The sequence below is a fragment of the Sus scrofa genome, chromosome 9 (assembly GCF_054392235.1).
Source record: "Sus scrofa isolate SSC_HxYL_T2T_F1_AM1 chromosome 9, Sscrofa_HxYL_maternal_Yorkshire_Landrace_v2.0, whole genome shotgun sequence".
In the NCBI taxonomy this organism is placed as follows: domain Eukaryota; kingdom Metazoa; phylum Chordata; class Mammalia; order Artiodactyla; family Suidae; genus Sus; species Sus scrofa.
In genome coordinates, this window is record NC_139391.1 from 48,033,699 (window position 1) to 48,057,758 (window position 24,060).

Sequence of the window (24,060 nt, forward strand, 5' to 3'; positions counted from 1 at the left end):
GAGTTCCTGTCGTGGCGCAGTGGTTAACGAATCCAACTAGGATCCATGAGGTTGCGGGTTCGGTCCCTGCCCTTGCTCAGTGGGTTAACGATCCGGCGTTGCCGTGAGCTGTGGTGTAGATTGCAGATGCAGCTCGGATCCTGCGTTGCTGTGGCTCTGGCGTAGGCTGGCAGCTATAGCTCCGATTCAACCCCTAGCCTGGGAACCTCCATATGCCGCGGGAGCGGCCCAAGAAATAGCAAAAAGACAAAAAGAAAAAGAAAAAGAAAAAGAAAGAAACTGAGAGGTCGGTGAGAGCCCCCCATTCTATGAAAAATAAAGGGTCACATTTGAGACATGGAGTTTGGAAGGACTTCCAAGGGGACATTTTCTTTCAGCGGCCAGAAATAGGAGTCTGATGTGTGGATAGAAGGTAGGGTTGAAGATAGAGGTTCTGGACTTTTCTGTATAGAGCTGATAGTTGCGAATGCATTCATTTTTTAAGGGAGAAAGTATACGTCAAGAGAAAGTGAGCTGAGGGCTAAATCCAGAATGTGAGATCTGGGAACACTGCCGGCTAGGGTTCTATAGAAGGAAGGGAGTGGGGGAAGGGGCTGGGGTGAAGGTGATTAGAATGAGAATCAAAACAGTGTCATGTCACGGATGTCAAAAGACAATGCCAAGAAAAAGGGTCCAGTCACAGGTGCTTCAGAGAGCCTCAACATTCTGAAAATCAAGGATGGAGAACCTTGGTGACTTCTGAGGATGAATCCAGAGATGGCGGAGACTCGGGTTGGAGAAGATGCAGAGGAACTGGAGGCCATAGGTGTAGATCACAGAGTTTAAGATGTTTCATTGGCTGAGGGGGAGGAGGAGGGGAAAGAAAAGGTAGAGAGGAGCCGGGGGAATAGTAATATTTTTCTTAGTAAAGCATTTTTTCACAATTGAGGTATAATTTATATACAATAAATTGCATATATTTTGAAGTATACTCTTGGAAAGGTTTTGCCGTGCATATGCCTGTAATACTGTTACCATGATCAAGATAATGAATTTTTTCTTCATCGGGAAAGGAGTTTCCTGGTGCCACATTGTCGTTCCTCCCACTGCTCATTCACACCCCCTCCCACCCCATCCCCAGGCAACCACTGATCTGCTTTCTACCACTATAGATCAGTTTGCATTTTTTAATTTTATTTATTTTTTTGTCTTTTTAGGGCCACACTTGTGGCATATGGAGGTTCCCAGGCTAGAGGTGGAATCGGAGCTGCAGCTGCCCACCTATGCCACAGCCACAGCAACGCCAGATCCGAGAGCTGCGTCTGGGACCTACACCACAGCTCACGGCAACACCGGATCCTTAACCCACTGAGTGAGGTCAGGAATCCAACCTGCGTCCTCACGGATACTAGTTAAATGCGTTTCCGCTGAGCCACGACGGGAACTCCCAGTTTGTATTTTTTAGAAATATATATAAATATCATCTACAACACATACTGTATGTTGTCTTTTTGGTCTGGTGTCTTTCAATCCATCTTATTGCTGAGTAATGTTTCATTGTATGGCTAGATCCTACTTTGTTTTTATTCATTCACCTCTTGATAGTTGTTTCCAGTCTTTGCTATGGATCAAGTAATTTTGAACATTTCTGTACATATTTTTGTGTCGGTGTATGATTTCTTTTCTTTTAGATTCATACCCGGGTGGGATGACTGACTCATATAGTAGGTGTTCCGTTTAATGGTCACACCCATTGTCCAGCTCCATCGGTAACACATGACAGTTCCAGGTCCTCCACATCCTCACCAACTTGGTTTGGGTTGAGCTTTTAAGTTTTAGCTGCGCTCATGGGTTTCTGGCACTATCTCATTATGGTTTTACTTTGTATTTTCCCAGTGATTAAGGATGTTGACCGTATTTTACAGACGATTTGCAGCCTATATAACCTCTTTGTCGAAGTGTCTCTTCGAATCTTTTGCCCGCCTTTAAATGTTGGGCTGTTTGATTTCTTATTATTGAGTTTTGAGAATTCTTTGTATATTCTGGATAAAAGTCTTTTATCAGGGATAGGCTTTGCATATAATATTTTCTCCCAGTCTGTGGCTTATCTTTTCATTCTATTAACAGTGTCTTTTGAAGAGCAGACATTTTCAACTCTGACGACATCCAGTTTGTCTATTTTTAATTTTATGGGTTTTGCTTCTGGTGTTACATCTAAGAAATCTTTTTCTAACTCAAGTTCACAAAGATTTTCTTCTGTACGTTTTATAATTTTAAGTCTGTGATCCATTTTTGTGTAAATTTTTATATACAGCATGACACAGGGTTTTTTTATGTATATAGTATGCATAAGTTTTTTTTAAACACATGAGAATCCAATGGTTCCAGCACCATTTGTTGAAAAGACCTTTTTTTTTCACTGTACCTTTGTCAAAATAAGTTGTTCGCATACATATGGGTCAGAATAGTAATTCTGATGGAAGAATAGAAGTCTGCATAAAATTCCTCAAAAGTCAAGGCAAATTTGGCTCACACATTTGTAAAACACCTCCTGTTATCAGGAAGGTGCCAGGCACTGGGGACAGAAGAAAATTAAAGAGTGAAAGTTAAGGACTAAACCAATAATTGAAATAGAGTGTAAGAGGCATGGGATTCTAGGATTATACATAGTTGGGATATTTGATCAACCTTTGGGTTCAGAGAAGGCTTCCAGGAGGAGGGGAGGTCTGAGCTGAGTAAGTAAGAGTGGTGAGTGAGCCAGCATAAGCAGGCAGGAGAATGAACAAATGTATGCTGGCACACAGTGGCACTGGGTGTGTGTGTGTGTGTGTTAGGTGGTACTCTATGTAGTTCAGTTTTTCTAGAAGGTAGATGCGGATGAGCAGAGAAGCAGAATATAGGTTTCAAGAGTTTGAGCCAGGCCTTGTTTGCCATATCAAGCAATTCATTGATGTGGGGATTGGAAGCGAATAGCCGGGGTCTGCACCGTAAAGGCATCACTCTGGTAGCTGTGTGGAGGTGTGCCTGGGACGTGCCGGCTAGTGGTTAACACTCTGGTAGCAAAACGAAGTGAGAGTTAAGCGGTTGCAGTCAAATCATTGGGATGAAAGGGCTGAGCTAAAACTGCAGTGTTGAGACCCAAGAGGAAAGGGGTGATTCGAGAAATTTTGAGGGGAGAAAATCAGAAGCAACCGAGAGGTGGGTAATTGGGGTGAGGCCATGATGACTGGCGAGCTGGTGCTGCCATTAACTAACCGCAGGAATGTCACAGCAAAATGCACGAGCGGAGAGGGTGGGTGAAGTCTGGGTCTTACTATTTGAGATGCTCGTCAGATGCATACGTGGAGGTACCATCAGACTGGTGGACATAAGTCAAGTATCAGCGTGGAGGTGGCTGTGAACAGGGTGGCCTAGGAAGCTCCTGGGAGTGAGGTGAGAAGAAGGCAGTCTGCATAGACTCTTGGGGCTCCCCAGGATTTAAAAAAGCAGGCAGGAGGAGAGTACCCCCTGAGAGAATAGGCAGGGATGGAGGCGGAAAGTCCCAGGGGCATCGTGTCATGGAAGCCGTGAAAGCTGAGAGTCTCAGGGCAGCAAAGAACACTCGGGACCCTCAGATGCTAAGAGAACCCCAGGAGGTGGCCTGATGAAGCGGTCATGCAGCCCACAGGCTGGACCAAAGCTCCCCTTAAGAGCTCGGTGATCTTGGGCAAGTTGCTTAGCCTGCCTCTTTCTCAGTTTTCTCACCTGTAAAATGGGACAGCAAGCTGTAGGGTCATGTGAGGATTAAATGAGATAACACACACAGTGTTCTTAGAACAGCACCTGGCAGGTACAAACAGCGGTGCCAGCTCCCAACGTAATTAGACAAGAAATCCAAACAGTCTGCTGCCTTGGATAGAAATGACTGTTGAGGGTTCTTTACCCTGTGAGCTGGTTTGAGTGGGGTGGGGGTGACGAAAGGGAGAGTGTGGGGGCTACGGGTGGGCGTTGAGGAGAATGTGGGATGAGGCAGAGTCAGCAAACATTGAGCAAGTCACTGGAGAAGCCCGGCCTGAACTGAAGGTGGGGGAGAAGGCGGGCCAGAGGGACGTGCTTGTTCGGTGTGGCCGGTGGAGGGCCCCTGTGGGAGTGGAGGGCTCCGACCACATCTTAGTGGAGGGGAGTGAGCCGGTCTGGGGCAGAGACGGAAGGTGAAGCAGAGCAGGGAAGCTTGGTGAGGCTGAGAGCTGGGCATGAGGGGGCTCTCCTGGAAAGGAGCCTCCTAATCCAAGCCCGATGGAAGGCAGGGTCGCAAAGGTGAGGCGTGTCACCGAGAGTGGCCTCAGGTTAGCCAGTCCTTGGGCCAAGAATGAGAGCTGGCGGTGGCCAGAGGTTAAAATCCGTGTTACAGTCTGAATTGTGTACCGCTTACCCCAACTCACACGTTAACATCCCAACACCCAGTGCCTCAGAATGTGACTGTATTTGGAAATAGGGTCTGGAGAGAGGGAATTCAGTTAAAATGAGGTCGTATGGTGGTCCCTAGGCCAACATGACTGATGTCCTTGTAAGCAGAGATTAGGACACAGACACGCACACTGGAAGGACCTTGTGAAGACCCAAAGAGAAGACGGCCGTCTGCAAGCCAAGCAGAGAGGCCTCAGAAGAAATCAAACCTGCCGATACCTTGAACTTGAACTTCTGGCCTCCAGAACTGTGAGAAAGTCAATTTCTGTTGTTTAAGCCACCTCGTCGGTGGTGCTTTGCTAGGGCAGCCTCAGCAAATGGATGCTCTGTAACATGCAAGGACAGAAATGATGGTGGGACAGAGTTGCACCCCAGGTGAGGTGAGGCGGGTGTGAGTTTGTGGTGGGAGCAGCCTGCACAGCAGTGGGATTGCTTCCAGCAGGAGGAATGACCTTGACCGACAGGAATGAAAAGGGGCACCGAGAGGACAGAGGTGAGAGAGGAAGCTGATGCCAGTGAGTGATGGTGATGCGGTGGTGGCCGGGGCCCTGGGAAGCAAGCAACCCGAAGCTTGGCTTGGGAGCAAAGCCAGCTGGTTCTCTAGAGGCTCACATCACCTCTTCTTGTTAGCACAGGGCTCTAACCAGCTGAGCCGAACAGTTGTAGACGTATTATAGATACTGCCTATAAAGATGCTCCAGTAAAACCTCTTTATTTCTACCCTTAAAGAGGTGAGAGTTGTCGAAGTGCTTGGAAATCTTCAGCAGCAAGACTCTGGAAGAACCAAGGGGTGGAGGATTGTCCAATCCCGAGGGGTCACCTGTGGGCTGCTGAGAAGTTGTGGAGGGAGGGCAAGCCTGTTCTGATGTGCACAGGTGAGCAGAGGGCGCGAGAGCCCTCGCCCCAGGAGGAGGGCTCCATGAGGTCCTCCGCCCTGCAGGGGAGCTGCCCGCAGGCCACGCTGCATCCAGTGCCTACTGCCCTGAGCACAATGTGTGCTGCTGGCTGTCAGCACAGAAAGGCAGTGGCCTGGCATTCTCTCTTCACTCCATGCCATTCACTAAGGGCTCAGTGCCTGCGCGTCCTGGATCGCACAGCTGCCGAGATGAATCAGGCCTGGCTCTCACCCTCAGGGTGCCGACTGTGGAGGAAGAAAAGATGGACAAATAGGCAAAATGAATAATAGAATGTCAGAAGTGGTTCCTGTCTGAGGAAGGGTACCGAGCACTTTCTATGAGAGTTCTAAGGAAGGAGGAATTGATTTGGGAGGGGGCGTCTGGGAAGATTCAAAGGAAGCAGGGATTGCACAGGGCTTTTAAGGTCCATGCTAGGTGAACAAACTCATATATTGGAGTGGAAAGAGAACTACCCTTTCAAGACAGCACGTGGAAATGGAAGGAGAGCGCTGGGCTGGGGAGCAGGGGGAGGGCTTCTTGGAAGAGGTGGGTCTGAGGGGGAGAAGAGGCCTGGTAGGGAGAGGGGGAACAAGGGACAGTGCCAGTGTCAGTGGAGGCATGGAGGAGGGAACACAAGAGGCCAGCCCAGGTCCTAACTCGGAGATGCTGTCCCTTCGGGGATAGAAGGGATGCTGCGGGCAGAAAGGTGTGACAGGTCTGATGCCACCCTAGAGACTGGATTGGGACCAACCCTTCAGACAATGGGGAGGTCTAAGGGGTTTGAGGGGGTTGGTGATCATATGCCCTCCCCTGGGAGGTCATGGCCACACCCTTTAGGGGTGAGCAAGAAAGCACTGCCGTGAGCAGACCTGGCCTGCCTGCCCACAGGTACGTGTCCTTGGCAGAGGGGACGTAGGCTGGTGGGCCGAGAATATGGAGGGGTGCTTGGATGGAGGTGGGCAAAGTCAAGAGGCTACCCTTTCCTTGGTGTGAGCCTCAGAACTCAGAGAGGTCCTATCAGAGAGTCAAGCTCCAGGCTCGTGGGGAGAAAGCCCAGTGGAAATAGAGGGCTTGTGGTTCCTTGGACAGGAATTTGGGTTCGCAGAATCATTGCATGACCCCCTGTCTGGAAAGGGGGGCAGATCCCAGTCCCTGAATGTGTCTCCCCATCTCAGTCTGGCCCATGCCATGGCCCCAGACTGCCCAGCCTCACCGTGGCTGCAGTTGCCTGGTCTGCAAAGCAGTGAGGGGGTTGAGGGTTGGCGGATGCATCAGATGAGGTGGCTGCTCCTGAGGCATTAGCTGGGCCCTCAGTCTCCCGGCCCATCACCCAGTTGAGGATGTTCTCAGCCAGAAATTAATCGTTGTCTAAAACCTAAAACCTAAAAACCAGTGCCCAGAATGGTACAGGAGTTGGGAATGGAGGCAGGACTGTGGATCTTAGAGAGTGGGTGAGCACCCACCCCCTCTGAGTGTGGAGTCCTGAGCGCTCAGTGTTGGGGGGGGCCCTCCTGTGCCCACATCCCCTCTGCTCCACCCCCTCGCTACCCCCTGGCCTTGATCCCTCTGTCTCAAAGGGTGTCCAGTGATGCTCTGTGACTTGATTGGGTGGTATCACAGGGCCGGCTGGTGTCCTGCACGTCAGCGTTTATATTAGCTCATTGTCTTTGTCAGCTCAGCTGCCATAATAAAACAACGCAGCCTGGGTGGCTTCAACAACAGACATTTATTTCTCAAGTTCTGGAGGTTGGAAGTCTGAGGTCAAGGTGCCAGCAAGGTCAGGTTCTGGTGACAGCCTGCTTCCCCTCTCGGAGGTGGGGAGTAGGGGAGGGAGCCCTCTCTGGAGTCTCTTCTTCTAAGGACAAGAATCCTATCAGATCAGAGCCCAACCCTTATGCACCTGTTGAACCTTAATTAACCTCTTCAAGGTCCTATCTCTAAAAGCAGTCACTCTTGAGGACTAGGGCTTTAAAGATGAATTAGGAGGTACATAGTTCAGTCCACAGTACAGATCTTATTTTTAATTTTTAATTTTTTTTCTTTTTTGGCCATCCCATAGCATATGAAGTTCCCAGGCCGGGGATCAGATCCGAGCCACAGTTGTGACCTACATCACAACTGCGACAACCCTGGAGGCGAGACCATGCTGATCTGTTGTGCCACAGCGGGAACTCTACACATCTTTGTTAAAATCGAAGTATAGCTGAATTACAATGTTTGTTAAGTTATGCTATACAGCAAAGTGATTCATTACACACACACACATATATATATATACACACACATATATATATACACACACACATATATATACACATACATATATATATATACACATATATATATATATCCTTTTTCATATTCTATTCCATTTTGATTTATTCTAAGGTAGTGAATATGGTTCCCTGTGCTATGCAGTAGGACCTTGTTGTTAATTTTATGTATAGTTGTTTGTATCTGCTAATTCCAAACTCCTAATTTATCCATCCCTCCCTCTCCCACCCCACCTTTCCCCTTTGGTAACCCTAAGTTTGTTTTCTATGTCTGTGACTTTGTTTTTGTTTTGTAAATAAGTTCATTTGTATCATATTTTAGATTCTACATATAAGTGATACCATATGATAATTGTTTTTGTCTGACTTACTTCACTGAGTATGATAATCTCTAGGGCCACCCATGTTGCTGCAAATGGCATTATTTCATTCCTTTTTATGGCTGTGTGCTATTCCATTTTGTATATATACCACATCTTCTTTATCCATTCCAGTCAGTGGATATTTAGGTTGCTTCCATGCCTTGGCTATTGTAAATAGCATAACACATGCTCTACAAAAAGAAGAGAAAGGGCAGAACCAGGAGGCTCTGGAACAGAGTGTGTATGTGTGGATGTGGGTTGCCACTGTGGTATAGGTATAAATGCACCCTTTGTGTACTGATGGGGCAGAGGTAAGTCCAGTGTGACTCTGTAGCACGAGTAACTTGATCAAAATGTTACTGAAGTAACTCCTCTTCTACTCTAGAGAGAGGCCTGAGCTAGATTTACAGAGACCTGGGGATTTTCTGAGAGATTATTTTATTAATTAATATCTTTTATCACCAGTGACCTAGTAGATATGTAACAGGTCGTAGATGAGAAAGTTGGTAATAGTGAGGTCACTCAAAGAGAACGATAGCTGCCCCAGTCTAAAAATCTCATAGGGGTTGGGTGCCTGACCTATGGGAATTCCCACGGGTCCAGGGTCCCCTGTTGGTGTCTCATAGCTGGTTTGCCTTGGTGAGAAGTCCTTTGTGCTGACTACAAAGCCTGTGTGCCCTGCTGTTGTGGATTGAATGCTTATGTCTTCCCAAAATTCATATGTGGAAACTCAAACTCCGAATGTGATGGTATTAGGTGGTGGGGTCTTTGGGAGGTTGACTGGGTGTGGGTGAGGTCATGCAGGTGGGGCCCCCATGAAGGGATCGGTGCCCTTTTCAAAGTGACCAGAGAGCTTGATCTCCCCCCATCTCTGCCATATGAAGACAGAGTGAAAAGACAGCCATCTGCAAAGCAGGAAGCAGGTCCTCACCAGAGCCCCATCATACTGGCACCCTGATTTCTGACTCCCCAGTGCCCAGAACTGTGAGAAATAAATCCCATCCACTCTATGGTACTTTGCGATAATAGTGTAAGCTGAGTAAGACCTAGCTACCTAGCCCCCTCCCTTCTCAGCAGCAAATCCCTAGGAAGACAAGTTTCACTGGAAGGAAGATAGAAGGTTAAGGGTACAGGGTTCATGTGAGACCGACCTGGGATCCCCTCCCTCCTCTATACTCCCCAGCCCTGGGAACATGGGCAGGGCACTTGACCTCCCTGACCTCTGTTTTCTCATCTCCAACTGAGGATGACAAGATACACCTACTTCATGGAGTTACTGCAGAGAGTAAGTGAGACTGTGCCCCCTAGGATTTCCCCTGACATCGACACTGGATAAATGTGTACCTCTTAGCATAAGGCTCATGTGCCATGGACCCTGCCTCTTTCCCATGGCTCGTGCAGGATGGCACCAATTCCTGACATTTTAGATGTCTCTTTTCTATTCTCTAAGGCTCGGCTCATGGTTTCTATTATATTTTTAAGAGCGAAACAGTTTTTCCCCACATCACATCTTTTGGGGAGCCCCACTACCTAAAACTGTTGGATGTGGAGTTGTGCTGGTTGAAGCCGGTGGGGGGCTAGAGAACCCCATGCAAACTCCCCCTCTGCTTCTTGAAGGAACCCAAGGGCCCTCCGAGGAGCACCCTTTGAGAATCACTCCTCCGGACTGCCCACTTCCCTTCTATTCCCCAAACCTTCCCCCCTGGGACAGCACAGAGCAATGGTTCAGATTTCCGTTTCCTGAATAATCATCTCATTCCGGTCTTGCTGCCCTAAGGTCACCTGGGTAGGAGTATTAGGTGTCCCCAGGCTCTTAAGTCATGCATTTCGGGTCCATTGGCTGCTCCCTCTGGTGGCTAATCCTATCACGGGTGAATGGACTTTGCTGTTAACTCGCAGCAGCCCACTTTTTTGCCTAGTTCTAAGGTTACACTTTTGTCTCCCCATGGCCAACCTGTGTAAATGAAATCTAATTTTTATTGTTCAGTAAGGCTAGGCCTATAAATAAATCCGCAAATCAGAAGAAAATGCTTTGTCATATTCTGTGTCCTGGTTTGGGTTTGGAAAATGGGTCACCAGAGGTCTGGGAACACTGTACAGAAAAGGCGGCATAGAACCGCGTCTCCATGCACACCAGCCACTGAGACTCAAGGGCCATGTGTCAGTGAAATCTTTTTGGCTTGATTTCTCAGAGGTGTTCTTCTGAGGCTTCAACCTTTGCAAGATAAGCTTGATCTTTCTTTCTTGGAATAGCTTTATTGAGATATAATTTATATACCACACCATTCACCCATTTGAAGTCTATAATTCAGCAGTTTTTCGTATATTTACAGAGTTGTGTATCCATTTCCATGATCAGTTTTAGGACTTTGTCATCATCCCAGAAGAAACACCGTGTACATTTCAGCCACTCCCCATGGCTCCCCCACTTCCCCTCCTCCACCACCACCACCACCATTGGGACTTTCTGTTTCTATGGATTCACCTGTTCTGGACATTTCATATGGATGGAATCTTCCAGCATGTGGTCTTTTGTGTCTGGCTTCTTTCACTGAGCATAATGTTTTCGAGATTCCCCTGTATCGTGGCACACCTCAGTACTCTATTCCTTTTTATTTTTGAATAGTATTCCATGTATGGATATACCACATTTTGATTATCCATTCATCAGTTGATGGACATTTGGGTTTTCTCATTTGGGGGCCATTGTGAATAATGCTGCTTGGAACATGTGTGTACAAGTGTTTATGTAGAGATTTTCCATTATATAATTTTCTCTACCAAGAGAATGAATGATATCAATGGTTAGATTTATTGAGTGTTTGCTGTGCGCCAGATACTGTGCTGAGCACTTCACATGTATTATCCATGTAATCGTCACAGTAGCCCAAAGAATAGGCTCTTGTGCCATTTTACAAGGGAGGAAACTGAGGTCCTATGGCTACCACAGGGCAGAGCTGGGATTTGAACTCAGGATAACACTTATCCATAATACCCCTTCCAGCAGTCAGACAACTCTTGGGACCACACCACTCCAACCATTCACGTTGACTAAATCACACTGGTTGAATCGGTATGGTGTGTGTCCCTTCTATACATTGTCTTACTCAATCCTCCCAGCCACCCCATGAGGTTGTCTGACTATCTGTAATGTTCAATGAAGAAAGAAGTTCGTAGAAACTATGTGGCTCACTGGGTGACACGTCTCATTTGTGTCAGAACTTGGAGAGCCAGCATACAGCCATATCCTGCAGCTACTCCTTGATAGCACACCTCTCCCTCCTTTAACCCTGTATCACCTCCAGGAGAGTGTCTCATGCCCAGAATGCCCAGAATACCATTCTGTCATGTGCCCAGAATGCCATTTGCAAAGGACAGCCACCATCTCCCTTTCTCTGCATGTGTGTGCCTGTGTGTGCGCCCATAAAGGTATATCCAAGGGTATCACCATGCCCGAGCCTAGGGACCTCTTGCAGGTAGGACCCCTGGTGGCTGGCCTTGGCATTACAGGGTTCCTGAGGTGGATTTCCACGTTAGAATTCACTGCTACTCCTGGCTACAAACTGAGACCCTTATCACGCAGAGGACTTGTTTTGGGGACAGTTCTGAGAATGGCAGGCTGGAGGTGGAAGGTGGCAGAGGGGGGAGACTGGAGAATGAGGAGGGGTAACAGTAGAGGGTACCAACTGTGTCCCTGTGGTTGCCTGCCCACAGCTGCTATCTTGGATGACCCCATGGAGTGCAGCAGAGGGGAGCGGCTCTCCATCACCCTGGCCAAGAACCGCATCAACCGCGCTCCTGAGAGGCTGGGCAAGGCCAAGGTCGAAGTGGACATCTTTGAGCTTCTCAGAGACAGCGAGTACGAGACTGCAGAAACCAGTACGTAGAATGGGCAGGGTTGCCCTCTGCTTCCCTTGCTGGCAGAGGAGGGGCTGGTGGTGTGAGCTGCACCCATCGCCAGGCCTGTGATGTAGATATTCCCAAGAGAGGGAGAGGAACATGCACCAGGAGGCCCTACAGGGCTTAGTCTAGACAAGATCCCAGCTTTTGTGGCTAATTATGTGTGGAGTGAAATCAAGACAGGAAATTCATTCATTCACTCATTTACCCACTCATTCATTCCTTCATATATTCAATTCCTTCGTCTCCTGGACAATTTGTACACATGTCCCTGAATGGAAGCTTGTATGTGGTTAAGAAAGGAGAGATACGGCCAGCCCAGGGGTGATGCAGTCCTTGTACATCTGTTCCCTGTCTTGCTTTCTTGTGCTGAGAGCAGTTTTGTGGGAAGAAGCAGAGACTTGGGCTGGAGTTCTGCACTCGCTCTGTAGGTAACCTTGGACAAGACTAAGTAGTCTATTTAACCTCAGTGTATTCATCTGTAAAATGGGAATGCCCGAGTCTACTTTGCAAATCTTGTAACTCATTGTGAGCTTTAAACAACTTACAATATAGGGAAATCCTCTGTCAATTGCAGTGCTTTACAGATATACATAATTGGTCACTTAAATCACACTCATGGAGCCCCTACTATGCTCTTGGTGCTGTTTTTAATTTTCCCAGCAACGGAGAGTTGTGTTATAATTCCAACTTTGCCAAAGAAACTGAGGCTCAAAGACATTAGATAACCTACCCAACCCCAGAGCAAGTCCTGGACCCTGAACTTACATCACAGCCCTGCAAGTCTAATGTCTCATCTGCTCCACCTCTCGTGCAATTCTCTGGTGTGTTGCTGTTATTACCTTGACGACTTTATAGGATGAGCTTCCAAGTTAGTGGGATGGTGCTTTGCAGCAAAGCTAGAGATGAACAACTCCAGCTCGGAGGGAAGGAGGGGAGCCCCTCAGCCCGGAGAGGCAGTGGCCTCTGTTCCCTAAGACCCTGGAGTCCCATCTCCTTCTTTTTTAGCCCATTTCAACCTTTAATGACACTCAATGGCAAAACCAAATCAAACCAAAGAACAACTTGCTTAAGTATACATGTCAGACAGCTGGTCTTCTATGTGTGGGTCCAGTGATGCTTGAATCGGGGCAATTAGCAGTGCAAGAGAAGAAACACGTTTACACTGGCTTAAGTAAAATTTGCCGGATATCGTATGGATCCAAAGAGGGTGAGAAGGGAGGAAGGCAGTGGCTCTCTCTATCTCACAGCTTCTTTATAAGCTCTTGCTGTATCGAACCCATGCTCCTCCCTCTCTGCTAGTTTGGTTTCCCTACCTTATTCATCATGTCCCAGAATGGCCATCCAGGTCCAATTTATAACTTGTTCATTCATTCAGGAAATTTATGGAGCCTATGCTCTATTTCAGGCATGATTCAGGATATCATGCATTGGGAAGGATGTGAAAAACAAGATAGGCACGGTCCCTGCCCTCAGGTAGCTGACAGTCTCTCTTTAGCCTACAGCTTCCCCCAGTGCTCCTTGGTTTGGATTTCTCAGCATCTGATTGTCACAGCTCATCTTTCCAGGGCTGGTCTCATAAGCCACAGGCATTGGCCAGATCACCTAAGCACTACCCTTGGGGAGAGAGTCCACTCCTAGAGACTGAGGGTGAATTCCTACCATATAGAACAGGATCTATGGACACAGATTCCTCCAGAAGAAGGCGTCGGGGCACAGTTCATTCATTTAGTCCCTTGGCCCGTCAATAAATATTCATGAGTGCCTGCTGTACTCTGTCCGAGATGATGAGGATTCAGCAGGGCACAGATAGAAATCCTAGTTGTCATAGAGGTCAAGTACAACAAAAGGAAGATTCAGATTTCTCAGGATCTTCCAGAGGAAATCCGACTTCCCGTTACTCTCCTGGTCCAGTCTGTGCTGTGGTGTTTCTTTGTCCAGGAGGGCAGGTCTCAGACAAGGCTCTAGATTTCTACATAGTTCTAGAGTCTGTTCTTTGAAAAACCAGCTTCCTTTTCTTCTTTGGTTCTTCAGGGTTTCCCTCGCAGAACAGGAAGCCTGAGGGGTTGCCCACTGCGGATGGGGGTCATGAGCAGATGTAAATTTTCTCTCCCAGTGACCCAGGCTTAGCAGAGGCAACACATCTAAAATATTAAGCCAGCTGAATCAGGGGAATAAAGGAAACTGATGTCTTTATTCCACATTGCAGAGCTGTGGAGCGTCTTTCTCATGCCCTTCTTTTAGGCACCGAGTATTTTACTAACAAGCGGCCTTTGGTTCAGCTTTTACATCTCAATGTGTTTGAGGCAGGATTAGCATTTGTGAGAAAAGAAGGCTTTTGGATCTTTCTACCCCAAAGGCTTTTCATCTAAAGCCAGAGCTGCTCCCCCACAATGGATTTTAAATACCACCCGGATCGTTCATAGAAAGCTTCCAACCCTGCTCTTTCCCTCCTACAATAAGGGTGGGGTGGGGTGCTGGGTTAGCGCTTTTAGCTGAAGTGGGATGGGGGCGGGACTGGGGGGTGGGGGTCAGTGGCAGGGTGGGGGAAGGAGTTGGAGGGAGATGAGATCCGGATGCGGAGGGAACAGCAGGCCTGCGATCCCTACTTTGGAGAGACTGTGGTATAAAGAGGAGCCAGGATTTGGGGATCGGACTGATCAGGTTTCAGTCTGGGCTTTGCTGTTTCCTAGCTGTGTGACTGTGGCTGTTGAACCATTTTGTGCCTCAGCTTTCTCACTTGTAAAATGAGGTGATAATCATGTCAGCTCCTAGGGTCACTCCAAGCAGGACCCAAGACTGTGCAGGTGAGTTAATTACACTGTGCACACACCAGGCATCCAGTAAGTGGCAGCTATGAATTTCGTTGTTGGCTTTATTCTCGCACCCTCGCCCTGGAGCTGGCTTCTTCCACCTCTTCCCAGCTTCCTCTCTCCCTCTCTCTCTCTCTCTGCCCTGTTTGAGTGTTCAGCCATCCCTCTCCACCAGCCCGTGTACCTCTCAGGCTCCTCTCACACGGCCTGTCTTAATGTCAGCGTGCCTTGTAGGGCCGCAATTGTGACTGGTTATTCCCCTCTCTTTTCCGTTTTCTGGGTTGATGCTGCCGACAGCTCTGAGCCTTTGGAAGTTGTGATGTGCGGCCCAGAGCCCCGTGCTGCTCAGAATCCCGGCTCTGTCTTCTCCTGGCTAATGGCCCTGGCTGATTTGCATTGTTAACTTACAACTATTTGAAAAAAAAATTGAGTGGTTCTGGGGCCCGGACTAAAGCCCCCAGCTTCACACCTGTCACCTGGTGGCCCAGGACACCACTTCAAGGAGATGAAAGATCCCAGTGATGACATTCTTGGTGGCAGAAAACAGAGGCTCTGATCTAAGTAGAAGTGGTATCGATCCTACAGGGTACCCTGCGCCTGCTCTCTGCGGTGTGTGAGTTTCAAATCTCCTGCACGAAGCACACGTAATGAATCACATGCTGGGCGGACATGTCAGTCAAGGGGAGCAATGGCAATTGCAGAATCAAGGAGGATGAAGTGAAAAGAAACTAAAGATGCTGGAGTCTAGAGTTCAGCTTTCTCATTTGATGGTTGAAAGCGGGGCTGAGAGATGAAAAGTATCACACAGGGTGTTAATTAATAACAACGTGGACTCTGGAAAGACACAAGTAGCAAACCACCCTGCTTCTATCCGGTTCCTATAGATTTTCATATAGTGGGTTTATTTAAAATGAGGGTCACTCGTCAAGCCTCCTCAGACCCACCACGTCTGATCCCCCCACCTCTCTACCAGGTCACCATCATCACCTCAAGCTTCTTGATGTTTGACTTCCCAGCTCCCTCTGCTCGGCGTGCAGATCTGAAACAAGGGGGCTGGACAAGACCTCTAGGTCACCTCCCCTCCCACCTGTCCCTTCCCTCCCTCGCTCTAGTATCTTATCTCCATCTCAGCCTTTCCCTTGCTGGGACCTCCCATGGGCCTCACCCTCCTCTCTTTCTATAGATCCCTGTGTCTCCTGTGGTGAAAGTATCAGAGCTTAACTAAGCGCCACCCTTTACCACCCCAACACCCGGAGGCACCGTCCCTGCTGCCACCAGAGCCAGTTTGAGGTTTAATTTACTGCAGAGTTAAATGCAGAAGCCTCCCTGTCAACCCCTCGCCCCTGTCAGGGTTTGTCTCTGTGAGGCCAAGCGTGCTCTCCGCTGTCCACACTGTTTCCCCTGGAAACCCAGAGGCGCACTGGTTATCGGCCCCGCGAGGCATCGGTGCCCGGAGATGGGCAGGGAGCGTGAGGTTCCGGCTGCTTGGCTTCTCGAAGTCTCTGTGAGCATGACCTCATGATTCAGAGTTGCTTCTAGCCGTTGAGGGCTAACATCCCTCCATCAGCTCAATAGAATGACTCCAAGGCAGCATAAGGGAAAAAGGTGAGAAGCCAGAAAAGAAAGTCTTGTGAATAATGATGAGTCAGGCAGCCAGCCTGCCCTGCTCCCCTTCTCTGAGCTGCCCGTCTGCGTAACCCGGTCTCAGAAATGCATTGAATTGCAGTGCTTAGAAATCATCTGGCCCAACCTCCTCATGTTACAGGCAGGGAGGCTAAGGCTCCTGGTCTTTCCCAGGAGGCTGCAAAGGCCACATGTTTGAAAAGTGCTATAAATCTCGGTAGCTCTGCTTGCCCGGGAGTGGCCCAGACAAGGCAGAGGGGGGTCAGAAATAGGTCATAGGTGTTGCTAGGTGGTCAGGTAAGGCCTCTGGGCCAGACCTGGGACAGGCAAGGGGAAGGGGAGAGGGTCTTGACACGGAAGGCAGGAAAAAACTCGGTACCTTGGGGCACAGTGACAACTGGGCGTGGCTAAAACAGAGAGTGGGGATGGTGGTGAAGGCCAGGACTGGAGAGCAGTGTGGAACAGCAGTCAAGACTCAGGTTCAGGATCCTACTCCTGGCTCTACCAGCACCATGATCTGATCTTCTCCTGTGCTTTGGATTCCTCATCTGTAAAATGGGAATAATATGAGTTCTCACTTCATGAGGTTGTTGCAAGGATTAAAGGAGATTTAGAGCAGTGCCAGGTGTCAGGTGAACTCTTGATGGATTTTTCCTATTCTATTATTATTAGCAGGAGAATTAGTGTTATAACGCCTCCTTCAAGGGATGTTTGTAAGGATTCAGGGTCGTGGCATGTCTGCCTGGTGTCTACATGTGTGGAATCCCCATAAATGGTGTTGCTGCTTCCACAGTGATCTGAGGCCACGCTGAGGGCTTTGAACAATGTGCTTTAGTTGAGAGGAGCCCATGGCAGGGTTTTTTTCCTTCCAGTTTTATTGAGATATAATCAGCATACAGCACTGTATATGTTTGAGGTGTACAGCATAATGATTTGACTTATATACATCATAAGTTGATTATCACAGTAAGTTTAGTGAACATCCATCATCTCACATGGATACAAAATGAAAGAAATAGAAAAAAATTTTTTCCTTGTGATAAGAACTCAGAATACTTTCTTGACAACTTTCATATAGAACATACAGCCATGTTAACTGTACTTATATGCTGTATGTTACATCTCTAGTTCTTATTTATCTTATAACTGGAAGTGGGTACCCTTTGACTGCCTTCATCCAATTCCCACTCCCCCCCAACACACACACCCTGCCTCTGGTAACTACAAATCTGATCTCTTTTCTATGAGTAGGTTGTTTGTGTTTGAAGAATAATTGACCTGCAAACTACTGGTTCCTGATGCACAACACAGTGATTGGATATTTCTGTGTATTACAAAATGAGCACCATGATAAGTCTAGTTACCATCTGTCACCATACAAAGATATTACATTATCATTGACTGTATTCTCCCACGCTGTTCATTTCATCACTGCGACGGCCAGTGGCAGTTTGGAGTTCTCTGATGCCCTGGGGCCCTCTGACCAGGGATGTCCCCATTGTGGGGGCGTGATGGTGCAGAATCCTGGCGCTCCCTCCCTCTCAGCTCAGAGTCCAGCAAGGCCAGTCCATTCAGTCCCGTGTCCATTCACAGAGCTGAGAATGGACCGTGCTCCCGAGGCTTTGGCACAAGGGGGAGACGGTTCTTGGCACTGACGGAGGCGATTGTTCCCCTTGCTCCAGATGGTCAGGGCTCTGTGCTCTGCGTGCAGCCTGACCAGGCACAGAGAGACCCTGCCCTCCCCCTCCACTTGGGCTTTGGCGCCAGGAAGTGTTTTTATGTGAAGGGCTCTGAGCTTTTGCAGCCTCTGCTCCACATGGCTGTCAGCTCCCCATGGCTCTGATTGTTCACCACAGGGATTCAGAGAGCACCCCACTGTCAGCAAGGAGCCCAGGATTTCATCATCCCCGCCTACAATCAGTGTGCCTATGAGTAACCCCTGTGGACCATCTGTAGCCCAGGCAGACCCTTCCCCTCCCTGTGAAGACTCAGGGGAGGAGTGAGTTCCACAAGCACCTTCCACCCAGCCCAGGAGTCTAAGGGGACTTCAGATCCAGGCCAGAGCTGGTATCTCCAGGGGCAGAAGTTCCCCCATCTTATAGCACCCCATCCTGGTCTATCTTTCCTGCAGCTGCTCTGTCAGTTGCCGGCCAACTCCTCTGCTGGCTGGGAAACTTGGTTCCCATGGCAACCTCACTCCCACCTGCAGGTTCTCTCTTCCCTCGGAGGGAGAGGTAGAGTGTACCTCCTTCTCCTCCATCCCTCATAAAACTGCTCAGAGACCCCCATGAGACGGCCAGGGCTTGCAGAATCAGGGGCCAGGAAGTTTCAGAGCTGAGGCCCTTTATAAACGATTTTCATTTCTATGGTGCAGGCATCCTTCATCCGGAATGAAAGAACAATTCCCAGATTTCGGGAAATCCCCAGGCCATGGCTGCTGGGAAGATGATAATTCACTTTCATTTCTCTCATTTTGGATCATTTCAAATCAGTGGAGCAAACATCTATTGAGCAATTCCTTTTTGCCAGGACTGAATAGATGTGACCTGTGCCCTCAAGGAGTTTCCGCTCCAGTGGGAGATGAGAGATGTGTACTCACAACAGCAGGCACCGGGCTACAAACCCCTGAAGCTGGATATGTATAGTATCCAGAACTTTTCAGATACAGCAAAGGTCTGGTGGTGCTTATACCAGGCATTAAGTAGCTTCTCAGGGTGGGGTGAGGCGTACACCTGCAGTAACCACAATTAAATGCATGCTTACATTCTGATATTCACATATTGTAAATAGCTTCACATCTGTCTATCCATCAATCTGCAGCAGATTTTGCCACCAAAGGAGTTTGATGAAAATCATCCAATTTCAGAACCTTTTGGGTTTGGGAATTGGAAGTAAGGGATTGTGATCTTTTCTAAGAATATCTTTTTGGGAGAAACTTCTCCCTGTTGGGACCTTGCATGATGAACTAGCTTGGGGCAAAAGCTGGCCAGGAATTCAGAGAACATGGATGCTGACCTGTCCAGCATAGAGCTGACTCAGAGCCACAGTGTGATATAAATAAAGGGAGGAAATGGCACCTTCTTGACTGTGGGCAAGAACTAAGCTGGGCACTGGAGGATCAATAGGAGTTTTCCAGTCAGAGGGGCAAGAGAGGGTCCAGACCATGGTCGTCTGTGGGTGCTAATGGACTCCTTTGCAGAAAAGTGGTTTTAAATGAATAAAATTAAATAGATAGGATGACCAGGGAAACCAATTATCTGGAAATTCATTTAAAATATTTTAATAGTGAGATATCTATATATGTATTTCTTTCTTAAGGTATTCAGTAGTCAAACCCAGCATCAATCTAAGTATTAGTGTAACTTTTAAGTAATTATTAATATGATATTTCAAGACATCGGCAGCACTGTAATGCAATATGAAAACACTTGTGATATCTATCAGTGACAAACTCACAGTTACCGTTAATATACTGTGGTTTATTGCCTGTATTCAACACTGAAGGGAATGCCAAATTTCAATTAGGGGTTAGAGAAAATAATGCCATTTTTCTTCCCCCAAGTGTTCACAGACCACTGACTTCTTCCCATAGATCTCAGGCAGCAGGTTAAGAACCCCTGGTCTAGTCAGACAGACTAGTATGGGAATAAGTCCGGGTAGGGAAGTATGGAGTGTGTCCCAGGTGAGCTGATGTGAAGTCGGAGGAGATGTGATGGGAGAACAGGCTGAAAGGGAGACTCTGGAGTTCAGAGCATCTGGATTTTACTTGCTCATTGGAAGAAAAATTTTTTGTAATGAAATTTTATTTTACTTTTCTTTTTTGCTTTCTTAGGGCCACACCTACGGCATATGGAAGTTCCCGGGCTAGGGGTTAAATTGGAGCTGCAGCTGCCAGCCTACACCATAGTCACAGCCACAGCAATGCCAGACCCCCCACCACATCTGCGATCTACACCACAGCTCACAGCAGTGCCGGGTCTTTAACCCCTTGTGGACACTAGTCAGGTTCATTGCCGCTGAGCCACAACAGGAACTCCCCAAATTTTATATTTTATAACGATGTATTATAAAGGGAATACATGTTCATTTATAGAAAGTAGAGAGAAAGGGGGGAAAAAGTATCATTTAGTGTTCCACTGGTCAAGTCAATCTCTACAAAGATCTCAGTTAAGCACTGTTGGTCAAGGGAAGCTGTGCGGTGCAATGATTAAGGCAGTGACTCAGGAGGGATTGGGGGTTTGAATCCCGACTCTGCCTTTTAACTCTTCTGTTTTGTTTTCTTATATGTAAAATGAAGGTGACGATAATAGTATCTATCTCATCAGGTTGTTTCTAGAATTAAATAAGTCAATTCATATAAAGTGCTTAGAATGGGCCATAATTAGCACTCAGTAAACCTCTTCTTTTATAACCCCTTCTTCTAATCATTCCTCAGTGCATAACTATTTTCTGTATTTGCTTAGTTGTAGCCTTCATATAAGCTGCACATATAATTTTATATCCTGCTTCTTTCTCTTAATATTATTACATAAATATTTTTAATACTATTATAAACTGTTCATAAGCATTTTAAATATCTAGGTAATATTCCATTTGGGTGTATGACCCACGCTTTAGATAACTATTCCCTTACGATTGGACATTTAGTTTATTTCCAGATTTCCACGGCAAGTGTTGAGTGGGCTTCAGTGTGGTTCAGCCGCTCTTTATTGAGTGCATAACTCTGAGTCTGGCCGGTGATAGGGTACTAGGTACAGAGGACACAGAGATAAATAAGACAAGCCCTATGTTGAGGATGATAATTTGCCTCAGTTTGAAGAAGGGCTTGGGAATGAACAGTCCTGGAGACAGAGAACGCCCTTAGGAGGCAGGTTGTCAAAGGGGCCGTGACAGTGGGCGTGGGAAGGAGGAGAGGGTGGGGGCGAGCAGGTCAGATGGTCAGAGCCTGGCCCCTGATTGGTATCTCGGGTGAATAGATTCAGTGGGGGGAGCCAAGGAAGAGTCAAGGGTGACCACGGTTTGAGATTTGGGAGCTGGGGGGCAGGGGGCAGTCAAGTGCAGTGGTTAAGAGCTTGGGGTTTTTATTTTGATTTATGTGTTTATTTATTTTGAAATGATTTTAATTTTTTCCATTGCAGCTGGTTTACAGTGTTCTGTCAGTTTTCTACAGAACAGCAAAGAGACCGAGTCACACAGCATATAGACATTCTTTTTCAGAGCTTGGGTGTGGATGCCAGATGGATCTCCAGGTTCCCGCCCAGCTCTTCCATACATGACCTGTGTGACCTTGAGCAAGTTGCTTACTTTTTCTAAGACTCCGCATCAGTTTCCACATCTGTAAAGTGGGGATAATAAGGACTCTTCTCCCTAGAAGTGTGGTGGCCAAATCAGATTATGTATGAAAAGTATACTGCAGATATGATGTATTGGGAGTAATAATAAATCATGTAGAGTAGGTACTTTGTGTCTATTAACTCACGTTAATTCTCACAACATCCCTGCCGAAGAGGCACCATTAGCATTCCAATACTGTGGGTAAGAGAGTGTTGGTAACTTGCTCAAGGTCTCACAGCTAGTTGGTGACCCAGCCAGGGTTCACCCCCAGGAAATCTTGCGTCAGAGTCCATGCTCCTCGGAACTGTGCTTTCTGCCTCTATGCTGCCAACGTGCTGAGTGCAGGACACCAGAGGGAAGTCCTTGTGGCCACACGCAGCAGGTGGCTGGAACTTGTTTTGTAGCCCCAGACATCCGTCAGGGGGTAGAGTTACTTGGCAGAGATGAGCGTGGAGGCCACAGGCAAGGGTGAGATTGCCCAGGGAGAGTGAGGCATAGACAGATTCGGAATTTAGCAGGTAGGAGAAAGAAGAGGAGCTGGTAAAGGAAGTGGGAAAGACCAATCAGAGAAGCGGATGAGAGTCAGGATCTCAGATGGATCAGATGGTGTCATGAAATTCAAAGGAACAATGCAATCAGCTGCAAAAAGAGAGATAAGAACTTCAGGGAGGTCACTGGAGACCCACGGAGGCAGGTGCAGCAGAACAAGATGAGGTGGGAACCCCAGCTGGAAGGGATTGAGAAGAGATGGGTGAAGTGGCTGCAAGGAGTAAGGCAGATAAAATAAGTGGCCATGAGCCAGTAGGGCAGACACTGGATGAGGTTCACAGACTTGATTTCTGACGCTGGCTCTGACCTGTCTTAGGTGTGTGACTTGAGGGGAGTCATTTAACCTAGGTTGCTGTTTCCTTATTGGTAAAATCAGGAACTAAGATTCATCCCTGAGGCTGCTGTAGGAAATTTTTTTCTTATTGATTTATGTATTTTTTTAATTTTTATTTTTATTGGAGTATAGTGATTTATAATGTTGCGTTAGTTTCAGGTGTACGGCAAAGTGGTTCAGTTATCCATGTACATATATCCATTCTTTTTCAGGTTCTTTTCCCATGTGGTTGAGTAGAGTTCCCTCTGCTATACAGTAGTGTGGGGATTTGATGGCCACTGAACAGAGATCCCCTAGCAGGCTAAGAGTTAAGTTGGCTGAGATCATGTGAGATAGCTTCCATGGAAGTAGCTTCAACTTTGAAGAGCATCCTTCAAAGGCGAACCCTGTCCACAGCGACTCTGTCACTGGGGGTGGGTCTGACTGTTAGTGCTGATGAGTTCCCCTCCAGCACCCACTGCCCACAGCCTCTAGGTCAGCTGAGTTCTGTGATGTTACAGGGTCCCTGCCTGAGCCCCAGGCCGAAAGAAGACTTCACAGATCTATTGTTTGTGCGATAAATTGCAGCACGGGGATTTGAACCCTGGTGCTCTATCCCACCACCGGTGCCCCTTTAGAGCCATCACTTGGCCGTGTGGGCTGGTGGTCAGGATGCTTCTTTAAAAGAAAGAACATCCAGGTTGCAGGCATGTCTTTGTGGCTGGCTCAGAGAGGATCCTTGGACTGATCCCTGAACCTCACGTTACTGACCTGACGCTCTAGGAGAAGGAGGAAAATGTGTCCAGTGTCCAGCTTTGACTTCTTTGCAGAGAAGGATGTCTTGTAGCAAAACTGGGAACCATGGGGCGTAATCCGGGGCGGGGGGTGGCTCTTTGGTTCTGCTATCACCTGTGTGTCCTGAGAATTGTCCTATGTTCTCTCTCCGACTATTTTCTCCTCTTCTTCCCGCCCTCCCTTTCTGAGTCTATAGTAAGACTTTACACTCTGTCCTCTTCTAACCGCGTGTCCCATCCACCCACTCATTCATTCGACAACTGTGAACTGGGTGCCTAGAAAACCCTGTGCTGGACACCTAGGCAAAGCAAGGTGATTGGGGATCTAGAGATAACTATGGCTAAGCGCCGACCCTTAAAGCTTTGACGTCTAGTAAGAGGAGCAACACATGTAAACAATGAACTGAAACAGACACATTGACAAGTGTCTTAGAACTTGTAAATCATGGGCCTTGGAGTCCTGAGGAAGATGAATCCCACTTAGAGGAGGTGCAAGGAGGTGCATGGGAAGTGCTCCTTGGCAGGTGGCTGAGCATCCAGAGTAGAGCAGGGGAAGGGCCTCTTCCCCAAGGGCAGTGCAAGGTCACAGAGCTTTGCTGGTTGGTCAGGAAGGCACCTGGAACATTCAGGGAAGCAGAGCACCAGGCTCCAGGGGAGCTGAAAGGAGGGTGATGTTGAAAGACGAGGCTCCCCTCGGCCCCCCTCTCTCTCGTCCTCTTCTCCTCTCTCTCCTCCTCCCCTTGACTTGAGCTGAGTGGCTTTCTTCTCTCTGCCTGCA

The 24,060-nt window shown here is 47.8% G+C and overlaps 1 protein-coding gene across 7 annotated transcripts in view; it reads left to right on the forward strand.

Annotated features, from left to right (window-relative positions):
* GRIK4 (glutamate ionotropic receptor kainate type subunit 4) overlaps positions 1-24,060 on the forward strand; it is a 459,028-nt gene that overhangs the window by 261,075 nt on the left and 173,893 nt on the right. For 4 of the 7 annotated variants that reach the window (XM_084976373.1, XM_021062991.2, XM_084976374.1 and 1 more), the window contains one exon: positions 11,671-11,835. The exons of 2 other annotated variants lie outside the window; for them this stretch is intronic. In XM_084976373.1, the coding sequence (XP_084832499.1) occupies positions 11,671-11,835 (165 nt within the window). Of the gene's footprint in view, positions 1-11,670; positions 11,836-24,060 lie in introns of those variants that run through there. One more of the 7 variants, XM_084976376.1, reaches the window with a different exon arrangement.